Raw genomic sequence first — 21982 nt, 5'->3', positions numbered from 1 at the left:
GAACATTTTCCACTCTGTCTTATTTTCTCGTCTCTCCTCATCCCCAGCCCCAGCCTCTGAACACAATTCGCTTTGGCTGCCCCCTCCTGAAAGTGCCGGCTGATTGCCGAATACTGCCCACAGGGGAAGCAGAGCCCGAGCTTCCCATGGGAGGGGCATTCAGGCTCAGGCTTCAGGCAATGGCCAGAAAACCCAGAACTGTATTCGGGGAGGGGGTGGGGGGTGTCCTCCTGCCAGCGAATGCCTACTTAAGAGAAGGTGAAGTCACCCTGCGGTCACAATGACATCATGATCCCTCAGGAGCTCAAGATTTGGGGAATGAACATGAATCGGGTTGAGCCTGTGGGAAATCGTGCCAAGGGAAGGCCTGCAATCAGAAAGCATGCAACACATCCCGGGTCCGCTGGGGACCCATCCCGTGGGGCTATTGGGCGGGTTCAATGAATGTAATATAATAGAAGCCTGAGTAGAGCCAACGATCAATAAATAGCAAGTGCTGTGTATATCATCTCTGAAATGAAGACTGCATCCGGGGCATGACTAATTCTACCTGGGGAAGGGGCAGCTAAGAGACTCTAGTAAGCATTAACATGTAACCAGCACTCCCCTGGCGATCCATGATCCGCTTTAATCCTCCACAATTTATGATAACGTTCTTGTCCCCATTTTAAAGATTCGCAAGCCAAGGTTCAGGCAAGGCGGGGATGAAAGGACCGTGTCGGTGGCTTCCAGTGGGGTGGAGAGAAACCGCAGGGGCCTTCAGCCTGGGAAGAGAAAGTCGAGTTTGAAGAACGTGACTCCCTCACCATCGGCTCCCAGCCAGGGTCCTAGCCACTAGGCCCTCTAGGCTAGCTCGTGACCCCGCCCCTCCCAAGCTCAGCCAATGAGGAAGCCCGCCACAGCGTCTGGTTGCCAGGTAACCGTTGGCCCCAACCTCCCAGTTACCGGCAGGCCGCTTTTCCGCCAGGTGGCTGCGGGCTGAAGCCAGCATTTGCACCGTCATAGCCCAGGTTTCTGGCAGCCTGGGGGCCCCTCCCTTAGTCAACGGAGTTTTATAATCGTAGTTTATATTTTACTTTTGTTGATGAGAGAGCAAACTGGTTGCCTCCGGACGACTCGCTTTCCCATTACTCCGTGGACTGAAATTTCTTGAGGGTTGGTGGTGTGGTTGGGACTCAGGAAACCGGGGAAAATAGCTGGAGCAGATTACCCCAGTGGCAGCAGGCTTCCAGCCTCCAGACAAGCCCTTCCCTCGGAGCACAGATCCAGCTCCAAGGATTTCCATGATGACCAAGGTACCAGCCACCAAGAAGACCCACACCACCCCCAACAGTGTGGCCCTTTGGCCCTTTCACACCTCCGATCACAGTGCACAGGTAAGTCTCTCCTCTCCGCCGAAGCCAATCAGGTCCGCAAGGTGAAAGGGGAGCCCACCTCTCGTCAACGGGGGAAGGGAAGAGGTTAAGATGGGAAGATGGGAGGCAAGGAGATTGGGAAGACACATCCCTGTTGCCGTCGTCGAGGGTCGGTTTCTCATGGAGAATGGAAACGCCAGGCAGAGCGGCGAGACGGGCTAGCCTATTAGGTGGTAATTCCGAAATGATGGAATAAATCAGCAGTGACACTGTAGAACATCAGAAAAAATGAAGATGAATTGTAGGTTTTCTGTCATGGAAGTCATTTCCAGAGCTCGGCTGGGCTGGGGTTGGGGGAGGGTGTACCTTCTCTCTGGGTCGACAGGCTGGGTGGGTGTGGGGGAGACACGGCTTGGTGGTTTGAAGCCTGGCTTTGCTTCGCCTGGCTGTGAGACACTGCACCCCCAAATTTTATCTACTTGGATCTCCAAGGCATTGCAAGAGAATACGAGGCTGTCTCTTCCCATGAAGACTGACAGGCTCAGAAACCCAAAGGAGCCTTTCGTTCCACTGGGCCCTGCAGGTTTCCTAGGAGTTAGCAGGCGTGGATGTGAAAATGGGGGGTGGGGGTGGGGAGAGTAGTAAAATGGGGCACGGGAGGTTCAGTGGTAGAATCCCGCACCTTCCACTCTGGAAGTCCAGATTGCATTCCCAGCCAATGCGCCTCACGTGCAGCCACGTGTCTGTCCGTGGAGGCTGGCAGGTTGCTCTTATGCTGAACAGATTCCAGGGAGATTTCTAAAGACGGACTAGGGAGAAAGACCTGGCACACTGCTTCTGAAAGTCAATCCGTGAAGTCCCCCTGGGTCAAAATGGTGGGATCCTATTGTGGGTGGGGTCGCCATGAATTAGGGGCCAACTCGGGCAGCTAACAATGGTGCAAGGGAGAACAGAAGCATCGTCAGGGTGGAAACTGTATGTGCATTAATTAAGATAAGGGCATTGTTTAAAGGGCTGTCTAGTAGACAGGAGGGCCCCAGAAAGTTTGTGGAAACACGGACTGAAAAGAAAATGGGGCTTTTCCACCCATATTTTGAAGCCCCATTACCTACCGCAAGATACTCTGGAAAGACATGAAAGGATCTTATGTACTTTATGAGTGAGGTGCGTCATCAATAGACGTGTGCCTTGGTGATTTATATGCTCAGGTCTCGAGGTCACCACAGGCTGGCCAAGGCAGGGGGCACGGGAGGAAGACGGTGGGCAGTTTGGGCCCCCTCCAGCCCATGTATTGTCCAGTTGTTCACAGCCAGGCCCAGCTGGGGCGGCAGCTGGAGTGAGGAGCAAAGGCACCCAAGGAACGCTGAAGGCTTCAAGGTGCTTTCTTGGGTACCCAAGGTGCTCCCACCTCTTTTCTGACCGTGAACACAGTTCTGGGCGCCTCTCGCACGCAAGGGTCTTCCCACCTTTTATCCGGATCCCACCTTCATCCGAACCAGCCTCACACACTGATTCCCATCTAGAGCAGGCCCTCCAGCACGAACTTCCCCCAGGGACGAGAGGAGCAAGAGCCAGAGGAGAGGGGCTGAGACCAGGGGCTGGGGCTTCCACCAGCCTGGGCTGCAAACCCTGGAGCTGGCTCTTACCAGCCCTGTGATCTTGGGGTGAGCTGCAGAGCTTCTCTGCCACCCAGTTGTCCTCTGCAAAGTGGGGGTATCACAGCACCTCCTCTGGAGTTCGCCAGGAGCATCGGCTGTGTTCATTCCTGTCCAACGTTCCTCGAAGGAATGTTAGCTGACAAGTAGTGCGCACTCTCTGGACTTTAGTTATCTCTTTCTTTAATTTCTCAAATGGGAACTGAACTTCTATTGGGTGCTAAATGCGTACGCTTGTAAATAACGAAAGAGTTGCCTTCAGAACCTTACAATCTACAACTGTTGTGTAAAGAGGTTGCTCATTCCTCAAAAACTGCCCAAACCCAACCTGCTGCCATCAGATCGGCGTGTTCCAACCCACGGTGACCCTAAATAAAATCTCCAAGGCTTCAAGTCTTTATGGGAGCGGAGAGCCTCATCTTTCTCACAAAGATTGGTTAGTGGGTGTGAACCACTGACAATGTGGTTAGAAACCCAATTCTTAACCAATACGGTCACCAGGGCTCCTAGGACCTACCAAAAACAACTTAAAAACTCACTGCTAGGGACTCGATTCTGACTCATAGCAACCCCATGGGACAGAGTAGAACTGCCCCTGTGGGTTTCTGAGACTTTAAATCTTTATGGGAGTAGAAAGACTCATCTTTCCCAAGAAGAGGCTGGTATTTTCAAACTGCCGACCTTCGAGTGAAAAGCCCAATGCATAACCCACTATGCAGGCCACCAGGACTCAGAGACTGATCATATGACGCAGCAATTCCACTCCTAGGCCGAAAGCCAAGAGACTTGAAGGAATGACGCACACGGACACATGGCCTCACTGCTCACAACTGCCAGTGTCCACCCAAAGATGACAACGTGTGATGTAGACACGGAAGAGCATACGGCTAGGATGAAAGAAGAAATGAAGTCCTGATACATACTACCCCATGGATAAACCCTGAAAACATCATGCTAAGTGAAACCAGTCATGAAGGACAAATATCCTATGGTCTCAACTCTGTAGAAATAACCGAGACTAAGCAAACGTATAGAGGCCAGAGTTTAAAAGTGGGTGCCAAGGTTGGGAAGGAGGGGGAGTTACTATTTAGGAAACTGAACTTCTGGTGACAGTGATGGAATTTAGTGGCTGGTGTTGGTGAGAGCGGTCAACATGATAAATGTAATTGGTATCATGGAGTTGTACACGTGAAAAATTTAAAATCAGCAGATCTTATGTTGCATACATTTTAAAAATCATTTTACTAGGGGCTCATACAACTCATCACAATCCATAAATACATCAATTGTGTAAAGCATATCTGTACATTTGCTGCCCTCATCATTCTCAAAATATTTGCTCTCCACTTAAGCCCCTGGCATCAGCTCCTCATTTTCCCCCTCCCTCTCTGCTCCCCCTCCCTCATGAACCCTTGTTAATTTATAAATTATTATTTTGTCATATCATACACTGTCCGACGTCTCCCTTCACCCACTTTTCTGTTGTCCGCCCCCCAGGGAGGAGGTTATATGTAGATCCTTGTAATTGGTTCCCCCTATCCACCCCACCCTCGCATACATTTTTATAATCATGCATATAAAAAAGAAGTGGTGGGAGTACAAGAGACAAGAAGCAGATCATTAATTATATTTCAGGGTGATTTGTGAAGTACGCAGGAAGTAGCATAGGATTTGTGGGAACGTGGAGAGAGGACCTCTAACTCAGACGTGTGTGTGTGTGTGTGTGTGTGTGTGTGTGCGCCTAGGCGACACTGCAGGTTCTGTTCCAGACTGCTGTAATATAGGAAGTATCACAATAGAGCAAGTCCGATGGATTGTGGGTTCCCCAGTGCCTGTGAGAGTTATGCTTACACTGGACTGTCGTCTCATAAGTGTGCACTAGAATTATGAACAAGTTTGAAATATTGTGAGAATGACCAAATGGGACTCAGACATGAAATGAATACAGGCTCTGGGAAACGGCACTGACAGGCTTGCCTGACGCGGGCTGCCCCAGAACTTGGATCTATAAGCAAACAGAAGGACCAGATTGTTTACAGAGCACAAGAACATGTGGTTTACCAGTTCCTGTGTTAACGAGTTTCTCGTTCTTTGATAGAAAGATGGAGAGTGGGGAACATACAGAGGTGGGAATGATCAGCTCCTCTTGGAAATCGGGGGAGGTGAGCTTGTGGGAAGGCGGCTTTCTGGGGACTCTTGGACAAGCCTGAGACACAAGTACCTTCTAGAAGTCCTACTGTCCCGCCTGACTTCTAGGAAATGATGATGAAGACCCGACGTGTCCCTGACCCATGCCGCATTGGAAGGGTCATCCTGTGCCTCAGGGATTTTGACCGTCCAAACTTGTAGAGCAAACCACGTGCAGCTCTTTCAGCACCCGTGTGTGCCTCTGAAGTAAACCTGAGAAGATTGCTAAGGATATTACTCAGATCATGGTGACTTCATTTGTTGGTGACAGTATGTTTATGGCCCTGGAATCATTTTAAATTTTTGTGAGGGACATTATTGGCTTTTATGCCTCCAAGTTTGCCAACCCCTGTTCTAGACTCTGGAGCAGTGGTTCTCAACCTTCCCCAGGCCACGACTCTTTCATACAGTTCCTCATGTGGTGGTGACCTCCAACCATAAAGTTGTTTTTGTTGCTACTTCATCACTGTCATTTTGCTACTGTGATGAATCGTCGTGTAAATATCTGATAGGCAGGATGTATTTTCATGGTTACAAATTGAACATCCTTAAAGCATAGAGATGAATCACAAAAACAATACGTAATTCGATATTGTGAACTACTTATTTCTAATGACAAGTCAATGACATTTTGTCTTGAAGCATGGTGTAGCATGGGTTACAGTCTTCACACTGGGTACTCATAGGTGGGTGTATCTGCATGTGGGCGGACCCGCCTGGAGATGGATGGTCGGTTCCTAAGACCATCAGAAATAATGTGTTTTCCGATGGTCTTAGGCAATCCCTGTGAAAGGGTCGTTTGACTTCCAAAGGGGTCGCGCCCCACAGGTTGAGATCTGCTGCCCTAGAGCTACTGTAAGTCATCGATTAACCTAAAGCAAGCTAACCAGACAGTGACAAGCCACCAGGAAGCATGCAGCGATTAGGATTGACTTCTGGTACAAATCCATCCAGCAATAACTGCAGTCCCGGTAATAAGGGCAGTGGCAATGGACACAGCCTGTGCTGAGCTGAAGTCTCAACATGTGCTATTTCAGAGATAGAATCCCATTAGGTGTGCACTGAAACCCACTCATGAGGTAGGTGGCAAGGGGAAGAATTAGCGAGGATGGGTCCCTTACCCAAGGACAGCCCACAAGGAGCAGAGTGGGGATTTGAACTTAGAGCTGTCTGACTCTGGGATCCAAGCCCTCTCTACCTCACCAGGCCAGTCGGCATTGATAAGGGCGCATCATCTTCAGTGCCATGGGGGGATACAGGCAGCAAGTGTAAGGCATAGTTTGAGGCTTTAGAACCCTCAAAGGCCCATCGGGAAAACACACACACACACACACACACACACACACACACACACGAGAATAACTAAACACCATGCATCTGGGAAAGCCAACAAAGAGTGATCCAACGTCTCAGAGTGGGGAAAGGCTGGCCATACTTGACTCCATGGTGACCGGCCCTCGGCTAGCAACCAGCCGGTCTGAGGACCTGGTCAGCATGTCCAAGGTTTGATGACATTAACTCATGGGCCACCCCTCAGGGGAACTCATGGGATACAAGGGCCACCTTGATTCTCTTGGCCCCCATCTGTTCCCACCATTCTGTGGGACCTCTTGCACAACCAAGCAGAGAAAGCTACAGCATTTATGCATGTAATGTGGTGAAGAAAACTGATGGTGCCCGGCTATCAAAAGATATAGCATCTGGGGTCTTAAGGCTTGAAGATAAACAAGCGGCCATCTAGCTCAGAAGCAACAAAGCCCACATGGAATGTGCACACTTACACAATGGAGCAGGTAGGGAACAGAAGCCTTAGGCTGCTGTCAGTTTGCCACGCCTCCCAAAAAAAACCCCAACTGTGTAGGTGTGAGGTATCTGCACAAAAATGCAGCAATCATGGCCCCTTCAACATTCCCACAGCCTCCAGAGACTCAGCCATCAGCTGTTAAATTTCAAGGCCGCTGAAATTCATGCGGGGTGCAGTGGCAAGTAGCACTTACATAAAACCTGACAGAAGCCAATTAAACCTTTCTTGGACTGCATAAACCAGCATATTTTTCTCGGCGATCTTTCTGACAGCTAAATTCAGAATCATAATCACTGGTAATGGGATACCTTCCATCATGAGGTGCTAGCATTTTCCCTTCTGAATTCCTGTTTTCAAACTCTGCTGAGAAAATTTCTTGTGGGCTCAATTTTGATGGAACGCATTTTTGCCTAAATTGGAATTTATGCAATCGATGGCTTATTTAATAACCCAGAAATTAGCCCTGTCAGATGATCTGCTTGCAAAGCCTGGGTTTCTGGTTTCCACAACCCGGGAGGATTCCAGGCTGGGCGAGGTTTCTAGGTTTGGGACCAGCATTGTTCAAGGTTTCAAAGGGACAGAGAACATGCGTGGGACAAAGTCAAGGGCAATGTTATTAGGGTTCTAAGGTGAATTAGGGAGTACTGGTAGCCCAATGGTTAAGCACTAAGCTACTAACCAAAGATCAGCGGTTCGAATCCACTAGTCGCTCCTTGGGGAGAAAATGAGGCAAAATTGTATCTGTAAACATTATAGCATTGGAAACCCTCTGGGACAGACGACTCAGTCTAATGGGGTTTCCGTAAGTTGGAATCCACTCAAAGGCATGGGCTTGGTGGTCTGGTGAGATGCGTTGATAACAGCTCATCTAAGATCTGAAAGGCCTGGCTGGGTATGATCCTGGGCCAGTGTACCCACTAGCCCTGGGTCAGTGGTGGCTTGTGGGCCGCTGTGATACTCCAGACTTGGACACTCTAGGAAGGCAGGCCTAGGGATGTACTTCTGTCCAACACCCTCACCTTCACACCATTCCTACTAATTTCCATGTCAGCTGAAATGTCACTTCTTTAGGGAAGCATTCCCGGACACCTCCTCCCAGTCAAGGTCACGTGCTTCCTCCCAGGTGAACTGTCCTTTCTGGGATCTTCCCTACGCACCATCACCTACCCAGGCGCATCTTCCTTTGCCAGTGATAAGCTCCTTGAGGGCAGCTGTCTTGGCTGCTGGGACTGTGGCCATAAGCCCAGAGTCCAGTGGGGTTTGCACAGCGTAGGCTCCCAGTAAAGAATGAGAAGAGTATGTGGATCTTTCTGACACTGCGTCTCACAGGCAGCCACCAAATTTCACTCGATTCACACCGATCCTGGCTTGGACCAAAGGTCCAGGAGCCTGCAGTCCAGGTTGCACACGGAGAACACCCCAGTCAGAACACATTTCCCCCAGAAGAAGCCAAATCATGGCTGGAATTCCATGGCCATGTATTCCAAGAGTGCTGAACAATTGGGGGGGGGGGGCGCTGGCAGGGTCCTCACCTGGAGTTAGGAAGCATTTTCTTCCTTCCTGGCTGTGTGGCTTTGAAGGACTCACATTAGAACCAGGTTGTCTGAACTGGCCATTCTGGGGTGATCTTGCCACGCATGACGCTAGGAATCATCGAGTATCCACGTGCTTTGCGGACGCTTTGCAGATCGTATCCAAGTTACCACCAAACCACCTCCTCCTTCCCCCCCCCCATCGCCGCTGCAGCAGGGCAGGCGCTATCCATACTGGCCCAGGGAGGGATGAGGATGCTGAGGCATGGAGGGGATTTGCAGCTCGCCCTGAGATGCCAGATGAGCAAGGAGAGGACGCCTGGCCGTCTGCAGGAAGAGGGGCATCTACCGATGCAGTTGTTTCAAGAACGAAGCCGCCGCCTGAAAACACAAGTGCCAGTGGGAGCTGCCAGCGGCGACGCAAACGAGAATGTGACTGTGCCTACCCGACCACAGACAGGGGCATTGGCATTTTCTTTGGCTCCTGCTCACATAAGGCTAGTGAGTCTTTTCTGGAAGACAAGCATTGCAAAGGCTGCGGGAGGAAAGGCAAGGAGGGAGGGGAGTGGAGTTAGAGTCTATCTGTGGCTGAGGCTCATCTTTCTAAATAATGCTCGTTTCGATGAAGATGTATGAGCGCTTTCTAATTAGAGGCGTATTTCTGAGGAAGGCATGTTTTCGCTCCGGGGTCAATACATCGCCAAGCCCTGCCAGAGCACATGGCAGCCAGAGAGACAGGCCTGGCTGCAGAGGGATGGAGTTTTGGCAGTGAGCAGCCGACCTGCTGATAATCAGAAGCAGCTTAATTGGGGTGAATCATTTGGGTAAATACCGAGTTACAGGAGTCCACTCTACACCCAAGCTTTGACCAGCTGAATTTAAAACCGGATTCGACACCGGAACAGGGCCTGGTGTGCTGAGTGTCTGTCTGCTGGTCTGATTCCACCACTGGGTGAAGAGGTCCTTGAGGCTGAGGACCAGGCTGGGCTCTTGATGACAAGAGCCCAGCACAGGGCCTGGCACCAGGCGAAAGGGAGGTGACCTCGAGTCAGCTCTGGCATATAACTCTTGCCTGCGCCCTGGCCCATTTTCATGACCATGGCGATGTGGGTGTCCACTGCCACGATGTGGGTATCCACTGCCAGGATGTGGGTGTCCACTGCCACGATGTGGGAGTCCACTGCCACTATGTGGGAGTCCACTGCCACGATGTGGGAGTCCACTGCCACGATGTGGGAGTCCACTGCCACGATGTGGGAGTCCACTGTCACGATGTGGGAGTCCACTGCCACGATGTGGGTGTCCACTGCCACGATGTGGGTGTCCACTGCCACAATGTGGGAGTCCACTGCCACGATGTGGGTGTCCACTGCCACAATGTGGGAGTCCACTGTTGAGGTATCGGGCCAGTCTCTCTCATGAAAGGTGTCCTTCGATCTTGCCCACCCTCCACTGTGCCAATCATGACCTCCTTTTCTAATGATTGGTCTTTGCCGGTAACATATCCAAAGCCCCTTGACCTAAGTCCTACCATCCTCATTTCAATTTTTTTGTTTTTTATCATTTTATTGGGGGCTCATACAACTTTTATCACAATCCATACATACATCAATTGTGTAAAGCACATTTGTACATTCATTGTCCTCATCATTCTCAAAACATTTGCTCTCCACATAAGCCCCTGGCATCAGCTCCTCATTTTCCCCCTCTCTTCCTGCTCCCCCTTCATGAACCCTTGATAATTTATAAATTATTATTTTGTCATATCTTACATTGTCCGACATCTCCCTTTACCCACTTTTCTGTTTATGTCCCCCCCCCCAGAGAGGAGGTTATATGTAGATCCTTGTAATCAGTTCCCCCTTTTCTACCCCACCTTCCCTCCACCCTCCCGGTATCGCCACTCTCACCACTGGTCCTGAAGGGATCATCTGTCCTGGATTCCCTGTGTTTCTAGTTCCTATCTGTACCAGTGTCCATCCTCTGGTCTAGCCAGATTTGTAAGGTAGAACTGGAATCATGAGAGTGTGGGTGGGGTCATGGGGAAGCATTTAGTACCTAGAAGAAAGTTGTATGTTTCATCGTTGCTACACGGCACCCTGCCCGCCTCTTCTCCTCCCCGAGACCCTTCTGCAAGGGAATGTCCAGTTGCCTACAGATGAGCTTTCGGTCCCCACTCTGCACTCCCCCTCATTCACAATGATATGATTTTTTTTTTGTTCTTTGATACCTGATCCCTTAGACGCCTCGTGATGGCAGACTGGTGTGCCTCTTCCACCATCATCCTCATTTCTGTTGGTCCTGATCATAGTCTAACACGTGACTAACTGGCCGGCCCGCTCTGGGCGAGCCACTGTGCTGGGACATCTCTACAGTAAGCAAAACGGCTCTCTCCCACAGGGAGCGTGTGTTCCGGTGGGGAGATGTGAACTCGGTGACTGGATATGTAATAAACATTAAGTGGTAAGTGGGGCTGCATCTTTTTTTTAATCAACCCACCACTCGTAGAGCTGAGCTTGTTACCAGGAGGGAGGACAGCATCACAGTTTGTTCAAGGTGCTCTGACGTCAGACTGTTACCGACTATGGAATTTCAGATGTTTCACCCTCACCCTTGCCTCATGACCTTGGGCAAGTTACTCTCTGTGCCTCGGTTTCCTCTGATCGCATGAGGAGATGGCCCCAGTCCCCCCTCCCTTTACTTGCTGGGAGGTCCTGTGAAATAAGGCCAAGAAAAGTATCAGGAAGATCATCATTTCTCATTAAGTGTTCGCTCTTAGTATTTCCACTTAAGAATCAAAGGCAATGGTCCCCAAACATCAGGAATTAAAATACTTAAATACTGACATTTCCAGAGATGATGACTCTCGAGACGATCATATTTTATGCATCTGGGGAGAGGCAGCCAAAAGGGTTCGTGACTAAAATGCCTCATTTCCAAGAGTCCCGTGAAGAAAGCGCTTAAAGACAATTAGCACACACGAATGGTGCCCAGCTAGCTGTTACTTATTAGCTGGCCCCACCCTCCAAGGATCGAGAGGCTTCCTGCTATTTTCAGACTCTTACAGGAGGCTTGGGAAAACTTGGGGGGCCAGGCCTGTTGGTAGACACTAGATGCACCTCGAAAGAAAGATCAAGCCGTCTGCTTCCAGAAGGCTACAGCCTCGACCGCCCTGCAGTGCGCCCTTCCACCCCTGCACACACGGGTCTGGCCTCCAGCGGAATCAACAGCAACAAGGTTGCTTCTGGTTGCCCCCTGAGCTATGATGTCACCTGCCCAACAGCTTTCCTCCTTACTACACGGAAAACCAACAGATCATACAGGAAACCCAAAGCCAGCCCGTGGAGTCTGGTCCCGGGGACCACTGCAGGACAGAACAGAACGGCCTCCGGAGGGTCTCAAAGACCGGCGCCACAGTTGTGCCAAGCTCATTGGAGATTCCAGGCACCTTCTCAGGGGAGGTGACAGCGGCGGCTGAAGCCAGGTTTGACATGAGAGCCTGGTGATCCTGCGAAGTGACTTGAATGGAAGCCGGGCACCACTGCTCCCTGGCTGCCGCTGAAGGAAAGGAGGCACTGGGGACTCTGGCTCTCTTCTGTGGGAAGGGACTTAACAAAGGAGTGGGGGAGGGGGGGCAGGTCGGAGCCAGACATGTTCCAAGCAGCCAGCCCGAGTCTCAGAAACCAAAAAAACTCCCCTCCAAAGAAAGCCTGTTTTCTTTGACCAATGGACTGTACGCAACGCGGTGCTTGGAGCCTCTGCCTCTCTTTCTCCAATCCTCTCTTTTCCCTCTTCTTCCTCTCTCACCACTCTTCACCCCCCCCCACCCCACCTCTTTGGTACCATAGCACCCAGCACAATGACCTCTTCCTGAGCCCCCTCGTGTTGTTATGAAGACTATTCCACCTGGAAGCATTCTTCCAGGACAGCTTTGTCAGCTCCTGTGGCAGTCCATGGTTATTTCAATATCCTTTGCTGGCCCCCTAATTCAACTCTTGTCAGTTCTTCTTGGGTCTTCCTTGTTCACTGTCCAACTTTCACAGGGATACAAGCCCACAAAAAATACCAATGCTCCGGTCAAGTGCATCTCAGTCCTCACGGTGACAACCTTGTCCTTCAGCTCTTGAAAAGCAGGTCTCGTGCAGCGGTTCTCAACCTGTGGGTCGCGACCCCTTTGGGAGTCAAAGGGCCCTTTCACAGGGGTCGCCGGATTCATCACCGTAGCAAAATGACAGTGATGAAGTAGCAACGAAAGTAATTTTATGTTTGGGGCGGGGGGAATCACCACCACATGAGGAACTGGATGGAAAGATTGCGGCATTAGGAAGGTGGAGAACCACAGGCCTAAGGCAATTCCGCCATTTGCTCTTGTGATTGCTACTTCCATGAGCATTGATTGTGGATCGGAGACGACTTCCCTCTCCGGCTTGTCCTGATGTTATTTATCGGTCCAACTGGGAGGACTGGGGTCTTCTCTACATTGGACGTGTTGTCAGGAGCGACCAGCCCCTGGAGAAGAACGTCTCCAGGTAAAGTGGAGAGGCAGGGAAACAGAGGAAGACTCTGGACACGATAGCCTGACAATCGACTGCAACCAGGGGCTCAGACTGAACAATGGCGAGGATGGCAGGGTAGCAGGCCGTGTCCCGTGATGTTGCACAAAGGGTCACGGTGAGTCGGAACCCTCTGACAGCACCTCACAACAACAAAAGAAGCAGAGGAAAATCCTGGCTGGTCTGGACACGTGCATAGTGGGGAAGACAGCCTGGCTGAGTGATCTGATGCCAGAGTCTCAGCCGTGGCAATCGGGGGCTCAGACACACACACACACACACACACACACACACACACACACACACACACACACACACACCTGCCCCCCAAACGGGAAGGAGAGCCCCTTCTGGAACTGTTTTCTTTAGGTAAATGGCTGGTTAGAGATGATGGATCACAGAACCGCCCAAGGAATGGATTAAACCAAAAGCAGGTGAGCAGCCAGTGCCCCACTGACCTGGCCAGAGTCCATGCAACTTCAGGTTAAGAGTCTGTCAGGGCGTCTCAGGCTGCAGCCCCGTCTTCTGAAGGGTTGCCTTTCGGGCTGCCTGTCTGCATTCACAGAGAGAAGGACCAGGGGTTTGTTGCCACAAATAACTTGACCCCAAGTGACTGCTCATTAATGGACACCAGGAGATACATGTTCTTCCAGCTAAATTTCAGCATTTACAAAGCCTGGTTCTCAACCAAGCAAGTCATCGGCCTCTCACAAATTAAAGAAACGGGAAAATGAGTGACTGCCACAAAGGGCTGGTGGGATGGAAGCAGGGGGAGCGCAGCTGCGTGGAAATCTATGAGTCTCCCTACTCTCACCTGGTTCCGAGCGAGGCCTGGTAGCACAGCTGCTTCCAAGGTGGGCTGGGGTTTGAACTCGCCAAGGAGAGGTTCTGCTTCTGAAACCCACAGGGCAGTTCTACTCTGTCCTACAGGGTCCCTGTGAGTTGGAATTAACTCATTGTCCGTGGTGGGTTGGTTTGTGTGCGTGGGGGGGAGGGGGGTGATAGCTGATCATTGAACCAGGGTTCAAAGAAAACATTAGGTTTCTCTTTGTCTTTAAGCAGAGATGAGGGTGAGGCCGGAGAAGAATTTCTTGTCTGAGCGGAGAAGGCAAAAACAACCCAGACCAACGGATTCCTCGAGTCCCAAGGAACTCTGAAAAGTGGGGGGCCCACCACCTAGCACTCAGGGGTCCTAGGGGAAGCTGGCAGGATGGTCAGCCGCTTCCCAGCCAAACAGGAGATGTGACAGTGATGTTTCCCAGCTGTGGAGTTGGCCTGACACGGTGTGAGCTGTGACTCTTTCTCAGCTGTACAATCTTGGGAGAATCCCATCTCACTCCCAGTCTCAGTGTATCTGAAACGTGGGGACAAAGATCATCCCTACTTTGTTCGGATCCTTAGAACGTTGGTAACTGGAGTATCCTGGTCTCTGCCAGAGAGGCCTCGCCAGAGGTAGGCAGTGTAATTAGATGTGGGTTGATCATCTGTATTTTCTTGATAAAACATGTTGACTTGGATCTGGCTCCTTCAGACAAAGACAATTAGTAAATTCTCCACTTCAAGAAGCACTCTCTGACCCTGTGGTAATTACAGAATAATCTGTTATCAATTTAAGATTTAAGAGTGAAAGGGGTGGAGTTTAGCCTGTCCATCAGGTCACAGCTTGATGACTTCATTTGGAAGCGCTAAGGAAATAAATAGCTCGCTGGAGGCAGAACACACGCAGACTCCCTGCGAGACATTACTGACGACGATGAGCCTGCTGGAGCTATGCTGATGCAGCCAGAGCCCTGGGAGCTGGAGGAGCCACGTGGAGGCCCCTGCCAGCACTGAGATGCTTCCACAGCCACTGGATCCACAAGACTTCCCACCCACTGGCCCGCGATCATCCTGTATTTGACATTACTGATTGCATGGCTGTGTGAGACTAAAGAGGACTTTATGGACTAGTATTGGACATATGGGCTAATATTGGACTAGGGACTTGATTTGGACTGGGCTGGGATGCTTTCTTAATGTACACTTGCTTTGGGATATAAAACTCTCTCTTACACATCTGAGTCTCCCTAGATTTATTTCTCTAATCTACCCAGACTAACACAGACCCTTACCTGGGTGTCCTCCTTCCCCTGCCAGATGGGGATTCCATGGCCACAGCCCCACCATACAGCCACTGGTAAAGCCTAGCAGCACCCAACACTATTCCAATGCAGCCCCTTGAGTGCCGGGTCTAGCTCATTGAGGCAAGACTGACGCCTGTGATCTTTGAGTCTGCCTACTACTAACCGGAAAGTTGGCGGTTCAGACCCACCCAGAAGTACCCTGGAAGTAAGGCCTGACTATCTGCTTCTGAAAAGCCAGAGCCTTGCCACCCACTTTGGAGCAATTTTACTCAGTGCGGCCACCACCATTCATTCACACCACCCCCGGGTGAGTTACTGTCCTAGTCAAGTCTCGTGGAAGACACCCAATAAACGTGCTGAATAAATCTGCCCATGATGGTCTCCAACAAGGGGGTCTATGGTCTCTTGGTATATCCTTATTGCTCTGGACAGTACTGATAATTTTTTTAATATTCCTTTCTGTTGTCCTTTATTCTGTGACCTTCCATTCATTCTGGCCTCGAGGTCTTTTGGCAATATTCCGGAAGTCAGGGCACCTGTCTATGGGCGCGTCTTTCCCACCATCTCTGGTGAAATCCCTTTGCACTTCTGAGCTCACCAGACTTCATCGATGTCGGCTGCAAGATCCACAATTCAAAACCACTAGGCCCTCCACGGGAGAAAGATGGGCTTTCTACTCCTGTCAAGAGAATCCGCCTCTGAAGCCCACAGGGGCAGTCCTCTGCTGCCCTACAAGGTCGCTATGAATTGTCACTGACTTGATGGCAGGGAGTTTGATCTTTCGGTTTGTGGCCTCCCTTGCCCGTTATTAGCACTATTCAAGGTTCCCTACAGGACACTTCATTCTCCAGAGTCTGCCATACGTCTTTCTTGAGGCTCGGGGCCACCAATTCCTATCCTCCTTCCAAGAGATCTGCAAAGCAGTTGACTCCAAAGTCTAATGCAAACTAGACTCAGACTTCTCTCCCTTCTCAATACAAGTCCCTGGATACAAGGGCTAACTCTCACCGCCGTCCCCGTGGAGTTTCCCTCCTTACTGAAGGAGTTTCACCTCCTTCCTTTGTTTTCACCGTATCTCTGTGTCTGCCCAGAGACGGAATCCTCAGCCATGAGAACGAGAAGACGACCGATGCTTCCTTTTGCGTTTGTCACGAAGGCCCAGGAGCTGGTCTTCCCTCACTGCACGGTCTCGCATCGGGACGAGTGTGGAGCTTCCTTGCGTTTGTCTGTGTTCCGAAGTCCGTGGGCACCCGGGAGTCTCTGCAAACCTTTCGCTCTCAGGAAAATGCCTTCAGAGCCAGCTTCGCTGAAGCTCAGCATGCACCAGGAAAAGCGCGCAGACCTAAGGAAGGGCACAGTTCTGTTTTCCCACAGTGGACCTACTTACGCAACCGCTTAACCCAAACAAGGACTAAAGAAATACCACTCGGCGTCCTCCCAGCGAGCAACCCCATCCCCAGTGGGACGAGCCATTCCAGCTACCCCATGACTGCTTCGCTTGTTCAGTTTTCTGAATTTCAAATACGAACACGGGGTCACGCAGTCATCGTCTTTTGGACCCAGTCGCTTTCCCAGAAAATTGTTCCGGCGATTTCGTGGATGGGTTTGTGTGTCACTCTCGTGTTCACTCTTACAGATTCTACTGTGTGACTCCAGCGCGGTTTGTTTAGCCATTTAGCTGTTGACGAGCTGCTGGCTTGTGTGTGTTGTGCGTTGTTGTTTCTGAAGGCAGAAGGGGAGAAGTCTATTGCAGACATGTTGTTTTGAGTGTGTTCTCTGTGTGGCTTTTGGGGCGTCCGTTCCTGGCGGAGCAAACACTTTGCCCTTGGCTTACTAATACAAGGTCGGTGGCTCAAACATACCCAGCGATGCCACAGAAGAAAGGCCGGGTGATCTATTTCCGTGAAGGTTATCACCGTTGAAAACACAATGGGACAGACTTAGACCTGGACACCCGTCACCAAGAGTTGGCGCCAACCTGACAGCAGCAGGTACTGGTGGATGAAAAGCCATCTGTTAGGGGACTTTCTGTTAGAGCCAACAATGAAAAGGCTTGCAGATGGTGACGTTTGACTTTAGATGCCACCAAGTCTCCAGTGACTGCGGCCACTGACACAGATCCCAACTACCCCAGTGGCTCCACATCTCTGACAACACTTACTCATTTTCAGTCTTCTGAAGGGTGTTCTTGGTTTATCTTTGTCTTCCCCTTGTGCCTAATGCGGTTGAGCACCTTTTGGGAGCCATTCGGCTGTACTCGTTGGGAGGCAGGTTCGTTCAGACCCTCTTGTTTATTTCCCACGGTCACATTCATTGAAGGCCCACTCTGAAACATGGGGAAACGGGTCCATTGAAATAACTGTAGGTAGGAGTGGGAAAATCTATATATTTTTGGATTGTGGCTTTAAACACTTTTGCAGAGCCTTTTACTCGGTCGTTGTACATTCAGGTTTTGATTCCACAAAAATATTGCAAGATGAGAAATGTAGAACAGAACTCAAAATCACGAAAGAGACCAAGTCAGAAAGAGACACGTGGGACCCTTGAGACTACTGTACGTTCTATTCTTATAGGAGTGCGTGAGTGTGTGTGTGTGTACGTGTGTGTACAAAGGAAAAGTTTGTGGGAAAATTTAATTAAACAACAATTCCATGAATTTTTAAAAGGCCCTCTTGTATCTTCTTAAGTAGACACACACAGATGCTTATGAGAACTGTATTTTGCCAAGATTTTTTCAGTTGCAGGTGATAGAAACCATGAAACTCTCACAAGTCAAAAGACAAAGAACGAGCGGCCCATGTGAGAGCAAAGTTAACTGGATCAAGGAGCTTAGACAAGTCATCAAGAATCTGCCTTTCTGTATCCACTGTCCCGAGTTCATCTCGAATGGCTGCAACCAAAGGCAGGGTTCTCTTCACTGAGTGACAGAACTTCAGGCTGGGATTATTCTGGTGTAGGAAGAACAGGAAAACAGAGACCCCTCTGTTCCCCCCAAAGCCATCAAGAACCCTTGAATTAGCCATTCTGAGCAGCGGTTCTCAACCTGTGGGTTGCGACCCCTTTGGGGGGTCGAATGACCTTGTCACAGGGGTCATCTAAGACCATCAGAAAACAGATATTTCCCATGATCTTAGGAACCAAGACACCGCTCCTCTATCCGTCTCCAGGCAGGTCTGCCCACATGCAGATATGCCCACCTATGAGTACCCAGCATGAAGACTGTTACCCATGCTACATCATGCTTCAAGACAAGATGTCATTGATTAGTCATTAGAAATAAATATTTTACAATATATAAGTACATAGTTTTTGTGATGAATCACTACGCTTTCATGATGTTCAATTTGTAACAATGAAAATACATCCTGCCTATCAGATATTTACATGGCGAGTCATCCCAGTAGCAAAATGACAGTGATGAAGTAGCAACGAGAATAATTTTATGGTTGGGGGTACCACCACATAAGGAACTGTATTAAAGGGTCGCGGCATGACGAAGGTAGAGAACCACTGGTTTAGAGAATGCTTAGCTCTGGATCCCTGAAACCAGAGTCACCGACCTGAACCACATGCACGGAAAGTAAAGGGTTAGTTCCCTGCAAGAAAATCCAGGTGTGCTGACAAAAGTGCGTTTTCCTGATGAGTAACTACCTGGCTATTGTTGCTGGGTAGGTATGTATCGGTCAGATTCCTCTTCCGCTTATGTCTTTTTGTTCTTGCATTATTGATTAATGGGAATCCTTGACATATTTAGGCATGAGTGCTTTTTCATAAGCATGTCTATGTTTTGACCCAGCATCTGGGAAAAAGTACAGCCACTCTACTGCCAGGATGGTGAGACTTTATCTCACTTACTTTGGGCATGTGATCAGGAGAGGCTGGTGCTTAGAAAAGAGCATCCTGCTTGGTAAAGTCAAGGGGCGGTGTAAGAAAGACCCCGACAAGAGGGACTGACCACGTAGCTACACAGTGATGGGCTGGGACGTCACAATTGTGAGGAGGGCGCAGGACCAGGAGAGGTTTCCTTTTGTTCAAAGAGAGGGTCGCTCTGATCAGAGCCAACTCCACGGCACCCAACAACGGCAGTAGCATCTGTCCATTCCTTTAATGAAACCTTTAAGGAGCCCTGATGGTTCCATGGGTTAGGCATTGACTATGCACCACAAGGTTGACGCTTCAAACCACCAGCTGATCCACTGGAGAAAGATGAGGCTCACTGCACCTGTTAAGGTTTGCAGCCGTGGAAAGCCTATACAGGGTCACTATGCGTCAGAGTCCACTTGATGGCAGTACACTTTTTAGTGGATAGATGGGCATGGGGTGGTTTTTGTTAGCATTTTTAAAGTATCATTCCATTGGCCAATGGCTTCCACGATTTCTAGGAAGACTGATTTCCCTCTCTGGAATTCCAGCTCGTCCGGTTTTCTTTACATTCCTCCATTCTCCAAAGTCTTTAAAAATATCATTTTGTAATTTCTTCTCCTCTTGCAAGTGACAACAATTGGTTTCCACTAACTTCCATATCCTACTCAGAAGTTGAAATTAGGTTTTGATTTGGGGAGGATCCAGGTTAGATACTTTTCTTTCTTTCTTTCTCTCCTTCCTTCCTCCCTTGCTGCCCTCCACCCTTTCCTCCCTCCTTTCTTTCCTCTCTGCTTGCTTAACTCCCTATCTACCTAGTTTTACCACATTTTTTTGTTTCTTTGACTCACTGAATGTTGACTCAATCAACATTGTGAGGTATGATGTACATACAGTGAAATGCACACCATTTAACCAGATTTGGCAAATGGATGCACCCAGGTGACCACTACTCAAATAAGGTACACAGTGGCCCCATCTGCCCCCCAAAAGCAGTCTCCTCCTCTTCCCACTCCCAGGAATTTGTGTCACTCTCAGTTCGTTCGCCTCACTGGAGGTTCCTTCAGGATCCAGCACTTACTTCATGGAATCCATCAGTGTCCATGTGCACATCCCCTCCTCCGGCCGCCTCCATCACCCGGCTGGGGAGAGTGTCCTCATTGTTATATTCATCAATAGTCGTCCTTGTAGAGTGTTTTCTTCTACTTATTGCTGGACGGAGGTGCCCTGGTGGCCTCGGGGGTTACTCTCAGCACTGCTAACTGCAGAGCCTGCAGTCCACACCCACCTGCTGCAAACCCTGTGTCCGGTGGCCACGAGTCTAGATCACCTGGACCGTGGCGGGTCCTGTTTCCTCGGTTTTGTTTGGCTGGATTGTGCTCTACAGTGTGAATGTTGACTTAGCCCATTCCCCTGGTGAGGGACATGCTGGGTGGGTTCCAGGTTTTCTCTTTAAACTCAGATGCTGCCAGTCAGTTGTTGGCGCCTGGGATAAAGTATGCTCACACCTGTGTGCAGAGGGCGATGCTGGGCCTTTGTGTGCGCCGCAGCCTAGTGGGGGCGACATGTGCGGCACACGCTGTGCCAAGCGTGGGGAGTGGTGCTGGGAGGCGAGCACAGGCTGTCCTGGAATCCAACGGCAGGAGAGCATCACCAGGCCCGGGCTTCAGGGAAAGATTCTTTGGAGAAGCATGAAGAATGATGGGCCAGGCATGGAGAGAAGATGGAAGCCGGTGCTGGGGAAGTCACAGACAACTCCATGGCAGAAGGAGCGGCCAGCTAATCCAAAAATGGGACCCACGATGGAGCAGACACTGGGGCAAGCAGGTCTAAAGATGCCTTTAGATTTAGAAAGATTTCCGTTCATCCTCAGAACAGCGGGGTCAGGCGTGCATTCGCTCCATTGAACAGAGGAGGAGCCTGAGGGTTCGAGAGAGGAGAGCACCTGCTCAAGGTGGAAGGTCCGGGACTCGAACCCAGGCCTGCCTGTCTCCAAAGCTCAGGCTGCACGCCAGGCACTGCGGCCACTGCTGAGGACCTGGCGAGGCCTAGAAAGAAAGGGAGGGGCTGGAAGAAGAGGCAGCACATCCCGGGCACGCCGCCGCTCCTCGTTTTCCCCACTGGTGTTTAGTTCACCCCTGAAGTGTTCAACAAGAGGCGCTCTGACGGCAACGTTATCAAATCCTATCATTTCTGACCTTCCCATGTCGCATTAAGTAAATGCAGACTCTTGTTGCTTTTGTTTTGTTTTGCCTTCGTGGTCAGAGGCAAGAGCCGCACAAGAAAGCCGAATCCGAGAAATACCAAGAGGTGTTTGCAAACTGAAGGGACAAGGGGGCTGCATCAGTTAACCAAAGCAAGATAAATAGAACTGCCAATTAGCTCCACATTCTCAGAAGCAGCGAGCAGCGCACATCGCCTGAACAATGAAACGTGCCACGGCGGGCTTTCAGATTTGGTGTTGTCTGCATGTAATTTGTCCCTTTTCTATACAGAAGTACATGTTATTAATGAGACGATGTGATTAGCATGCCGGCGGAGGCTCGCTGTATGGGAGGGCACGCAGGCAGAGTCTTGAACAGTGGATGGAGATCAGAGAAGACCTCGCTGGACTAAATTCATGAACTGCAGGGGAGCAACGTCCCCCCCCCCCAGGCTAGGTGGAGGCTGGGGGAAGCAAGGGCTTGCATCCTCTGAAAGGCTCAAGTTTTCCAACCAGGGCTCTGGCCTCACAGTAAGAGCTCAAACGCTTGGAGAGCCAGCTGTATACTCACCGCACACACACACGGTCTCCCTTCCCGTGATAAGGAAACCAACTGAGGCTGAAGGAGGTGTGATGACTTGGCCAAGGGTGGGGGCTCAAGGTCCGCATCAAAGCCCCTGCTCTAGCCCGCCTCTAGGCCCCAGAGGGG

The 21982-nt window shown here is 50.3% G+C and overlaps 1 protein-coding gene across 1 annotated transcript in view; it reads left to right on the top strand.

Annotated features, from left to right (window-relative positions):
- Nucleotides 1-1286: 1286 nt before the first annotated feature.
- CCDC60 (coiled-coil domain containing 60) overlaps nucleotides 1287-21982 on the top strand; it is a 204939-nt gene continuing 184243 nt past the window's right edge. The window contains exon 1 of the mRNA XM_075534645.1: nucleotides 1287-1376. Coding sequence (XP_075390760.1) covers nucleotides 1287-1376 — 90 coding nt within the window. The remainder of the gene's footprint in view (nucleotides 1377-21982) is intronic.

Source organism: Tenrec ecaudatus, chromosome 16, assembly GCF_050624435.1.
Source record: "Tenrec ecaudatus isolate mTenEca1 chromosome 16, mTenEca1.hap1, whole genome shotgun sequence".
In the NCBI taxonomy this organism is placed as follows: Eukaryota; Metazoa; Chordata; class Mammalia; order Afrosoricida; family Tenrecidae; genus Tenrec; species Tenrec ecaudatus.
This window is presented reverse-complemented; position numbering and strand designations above follow the sequence as displayed.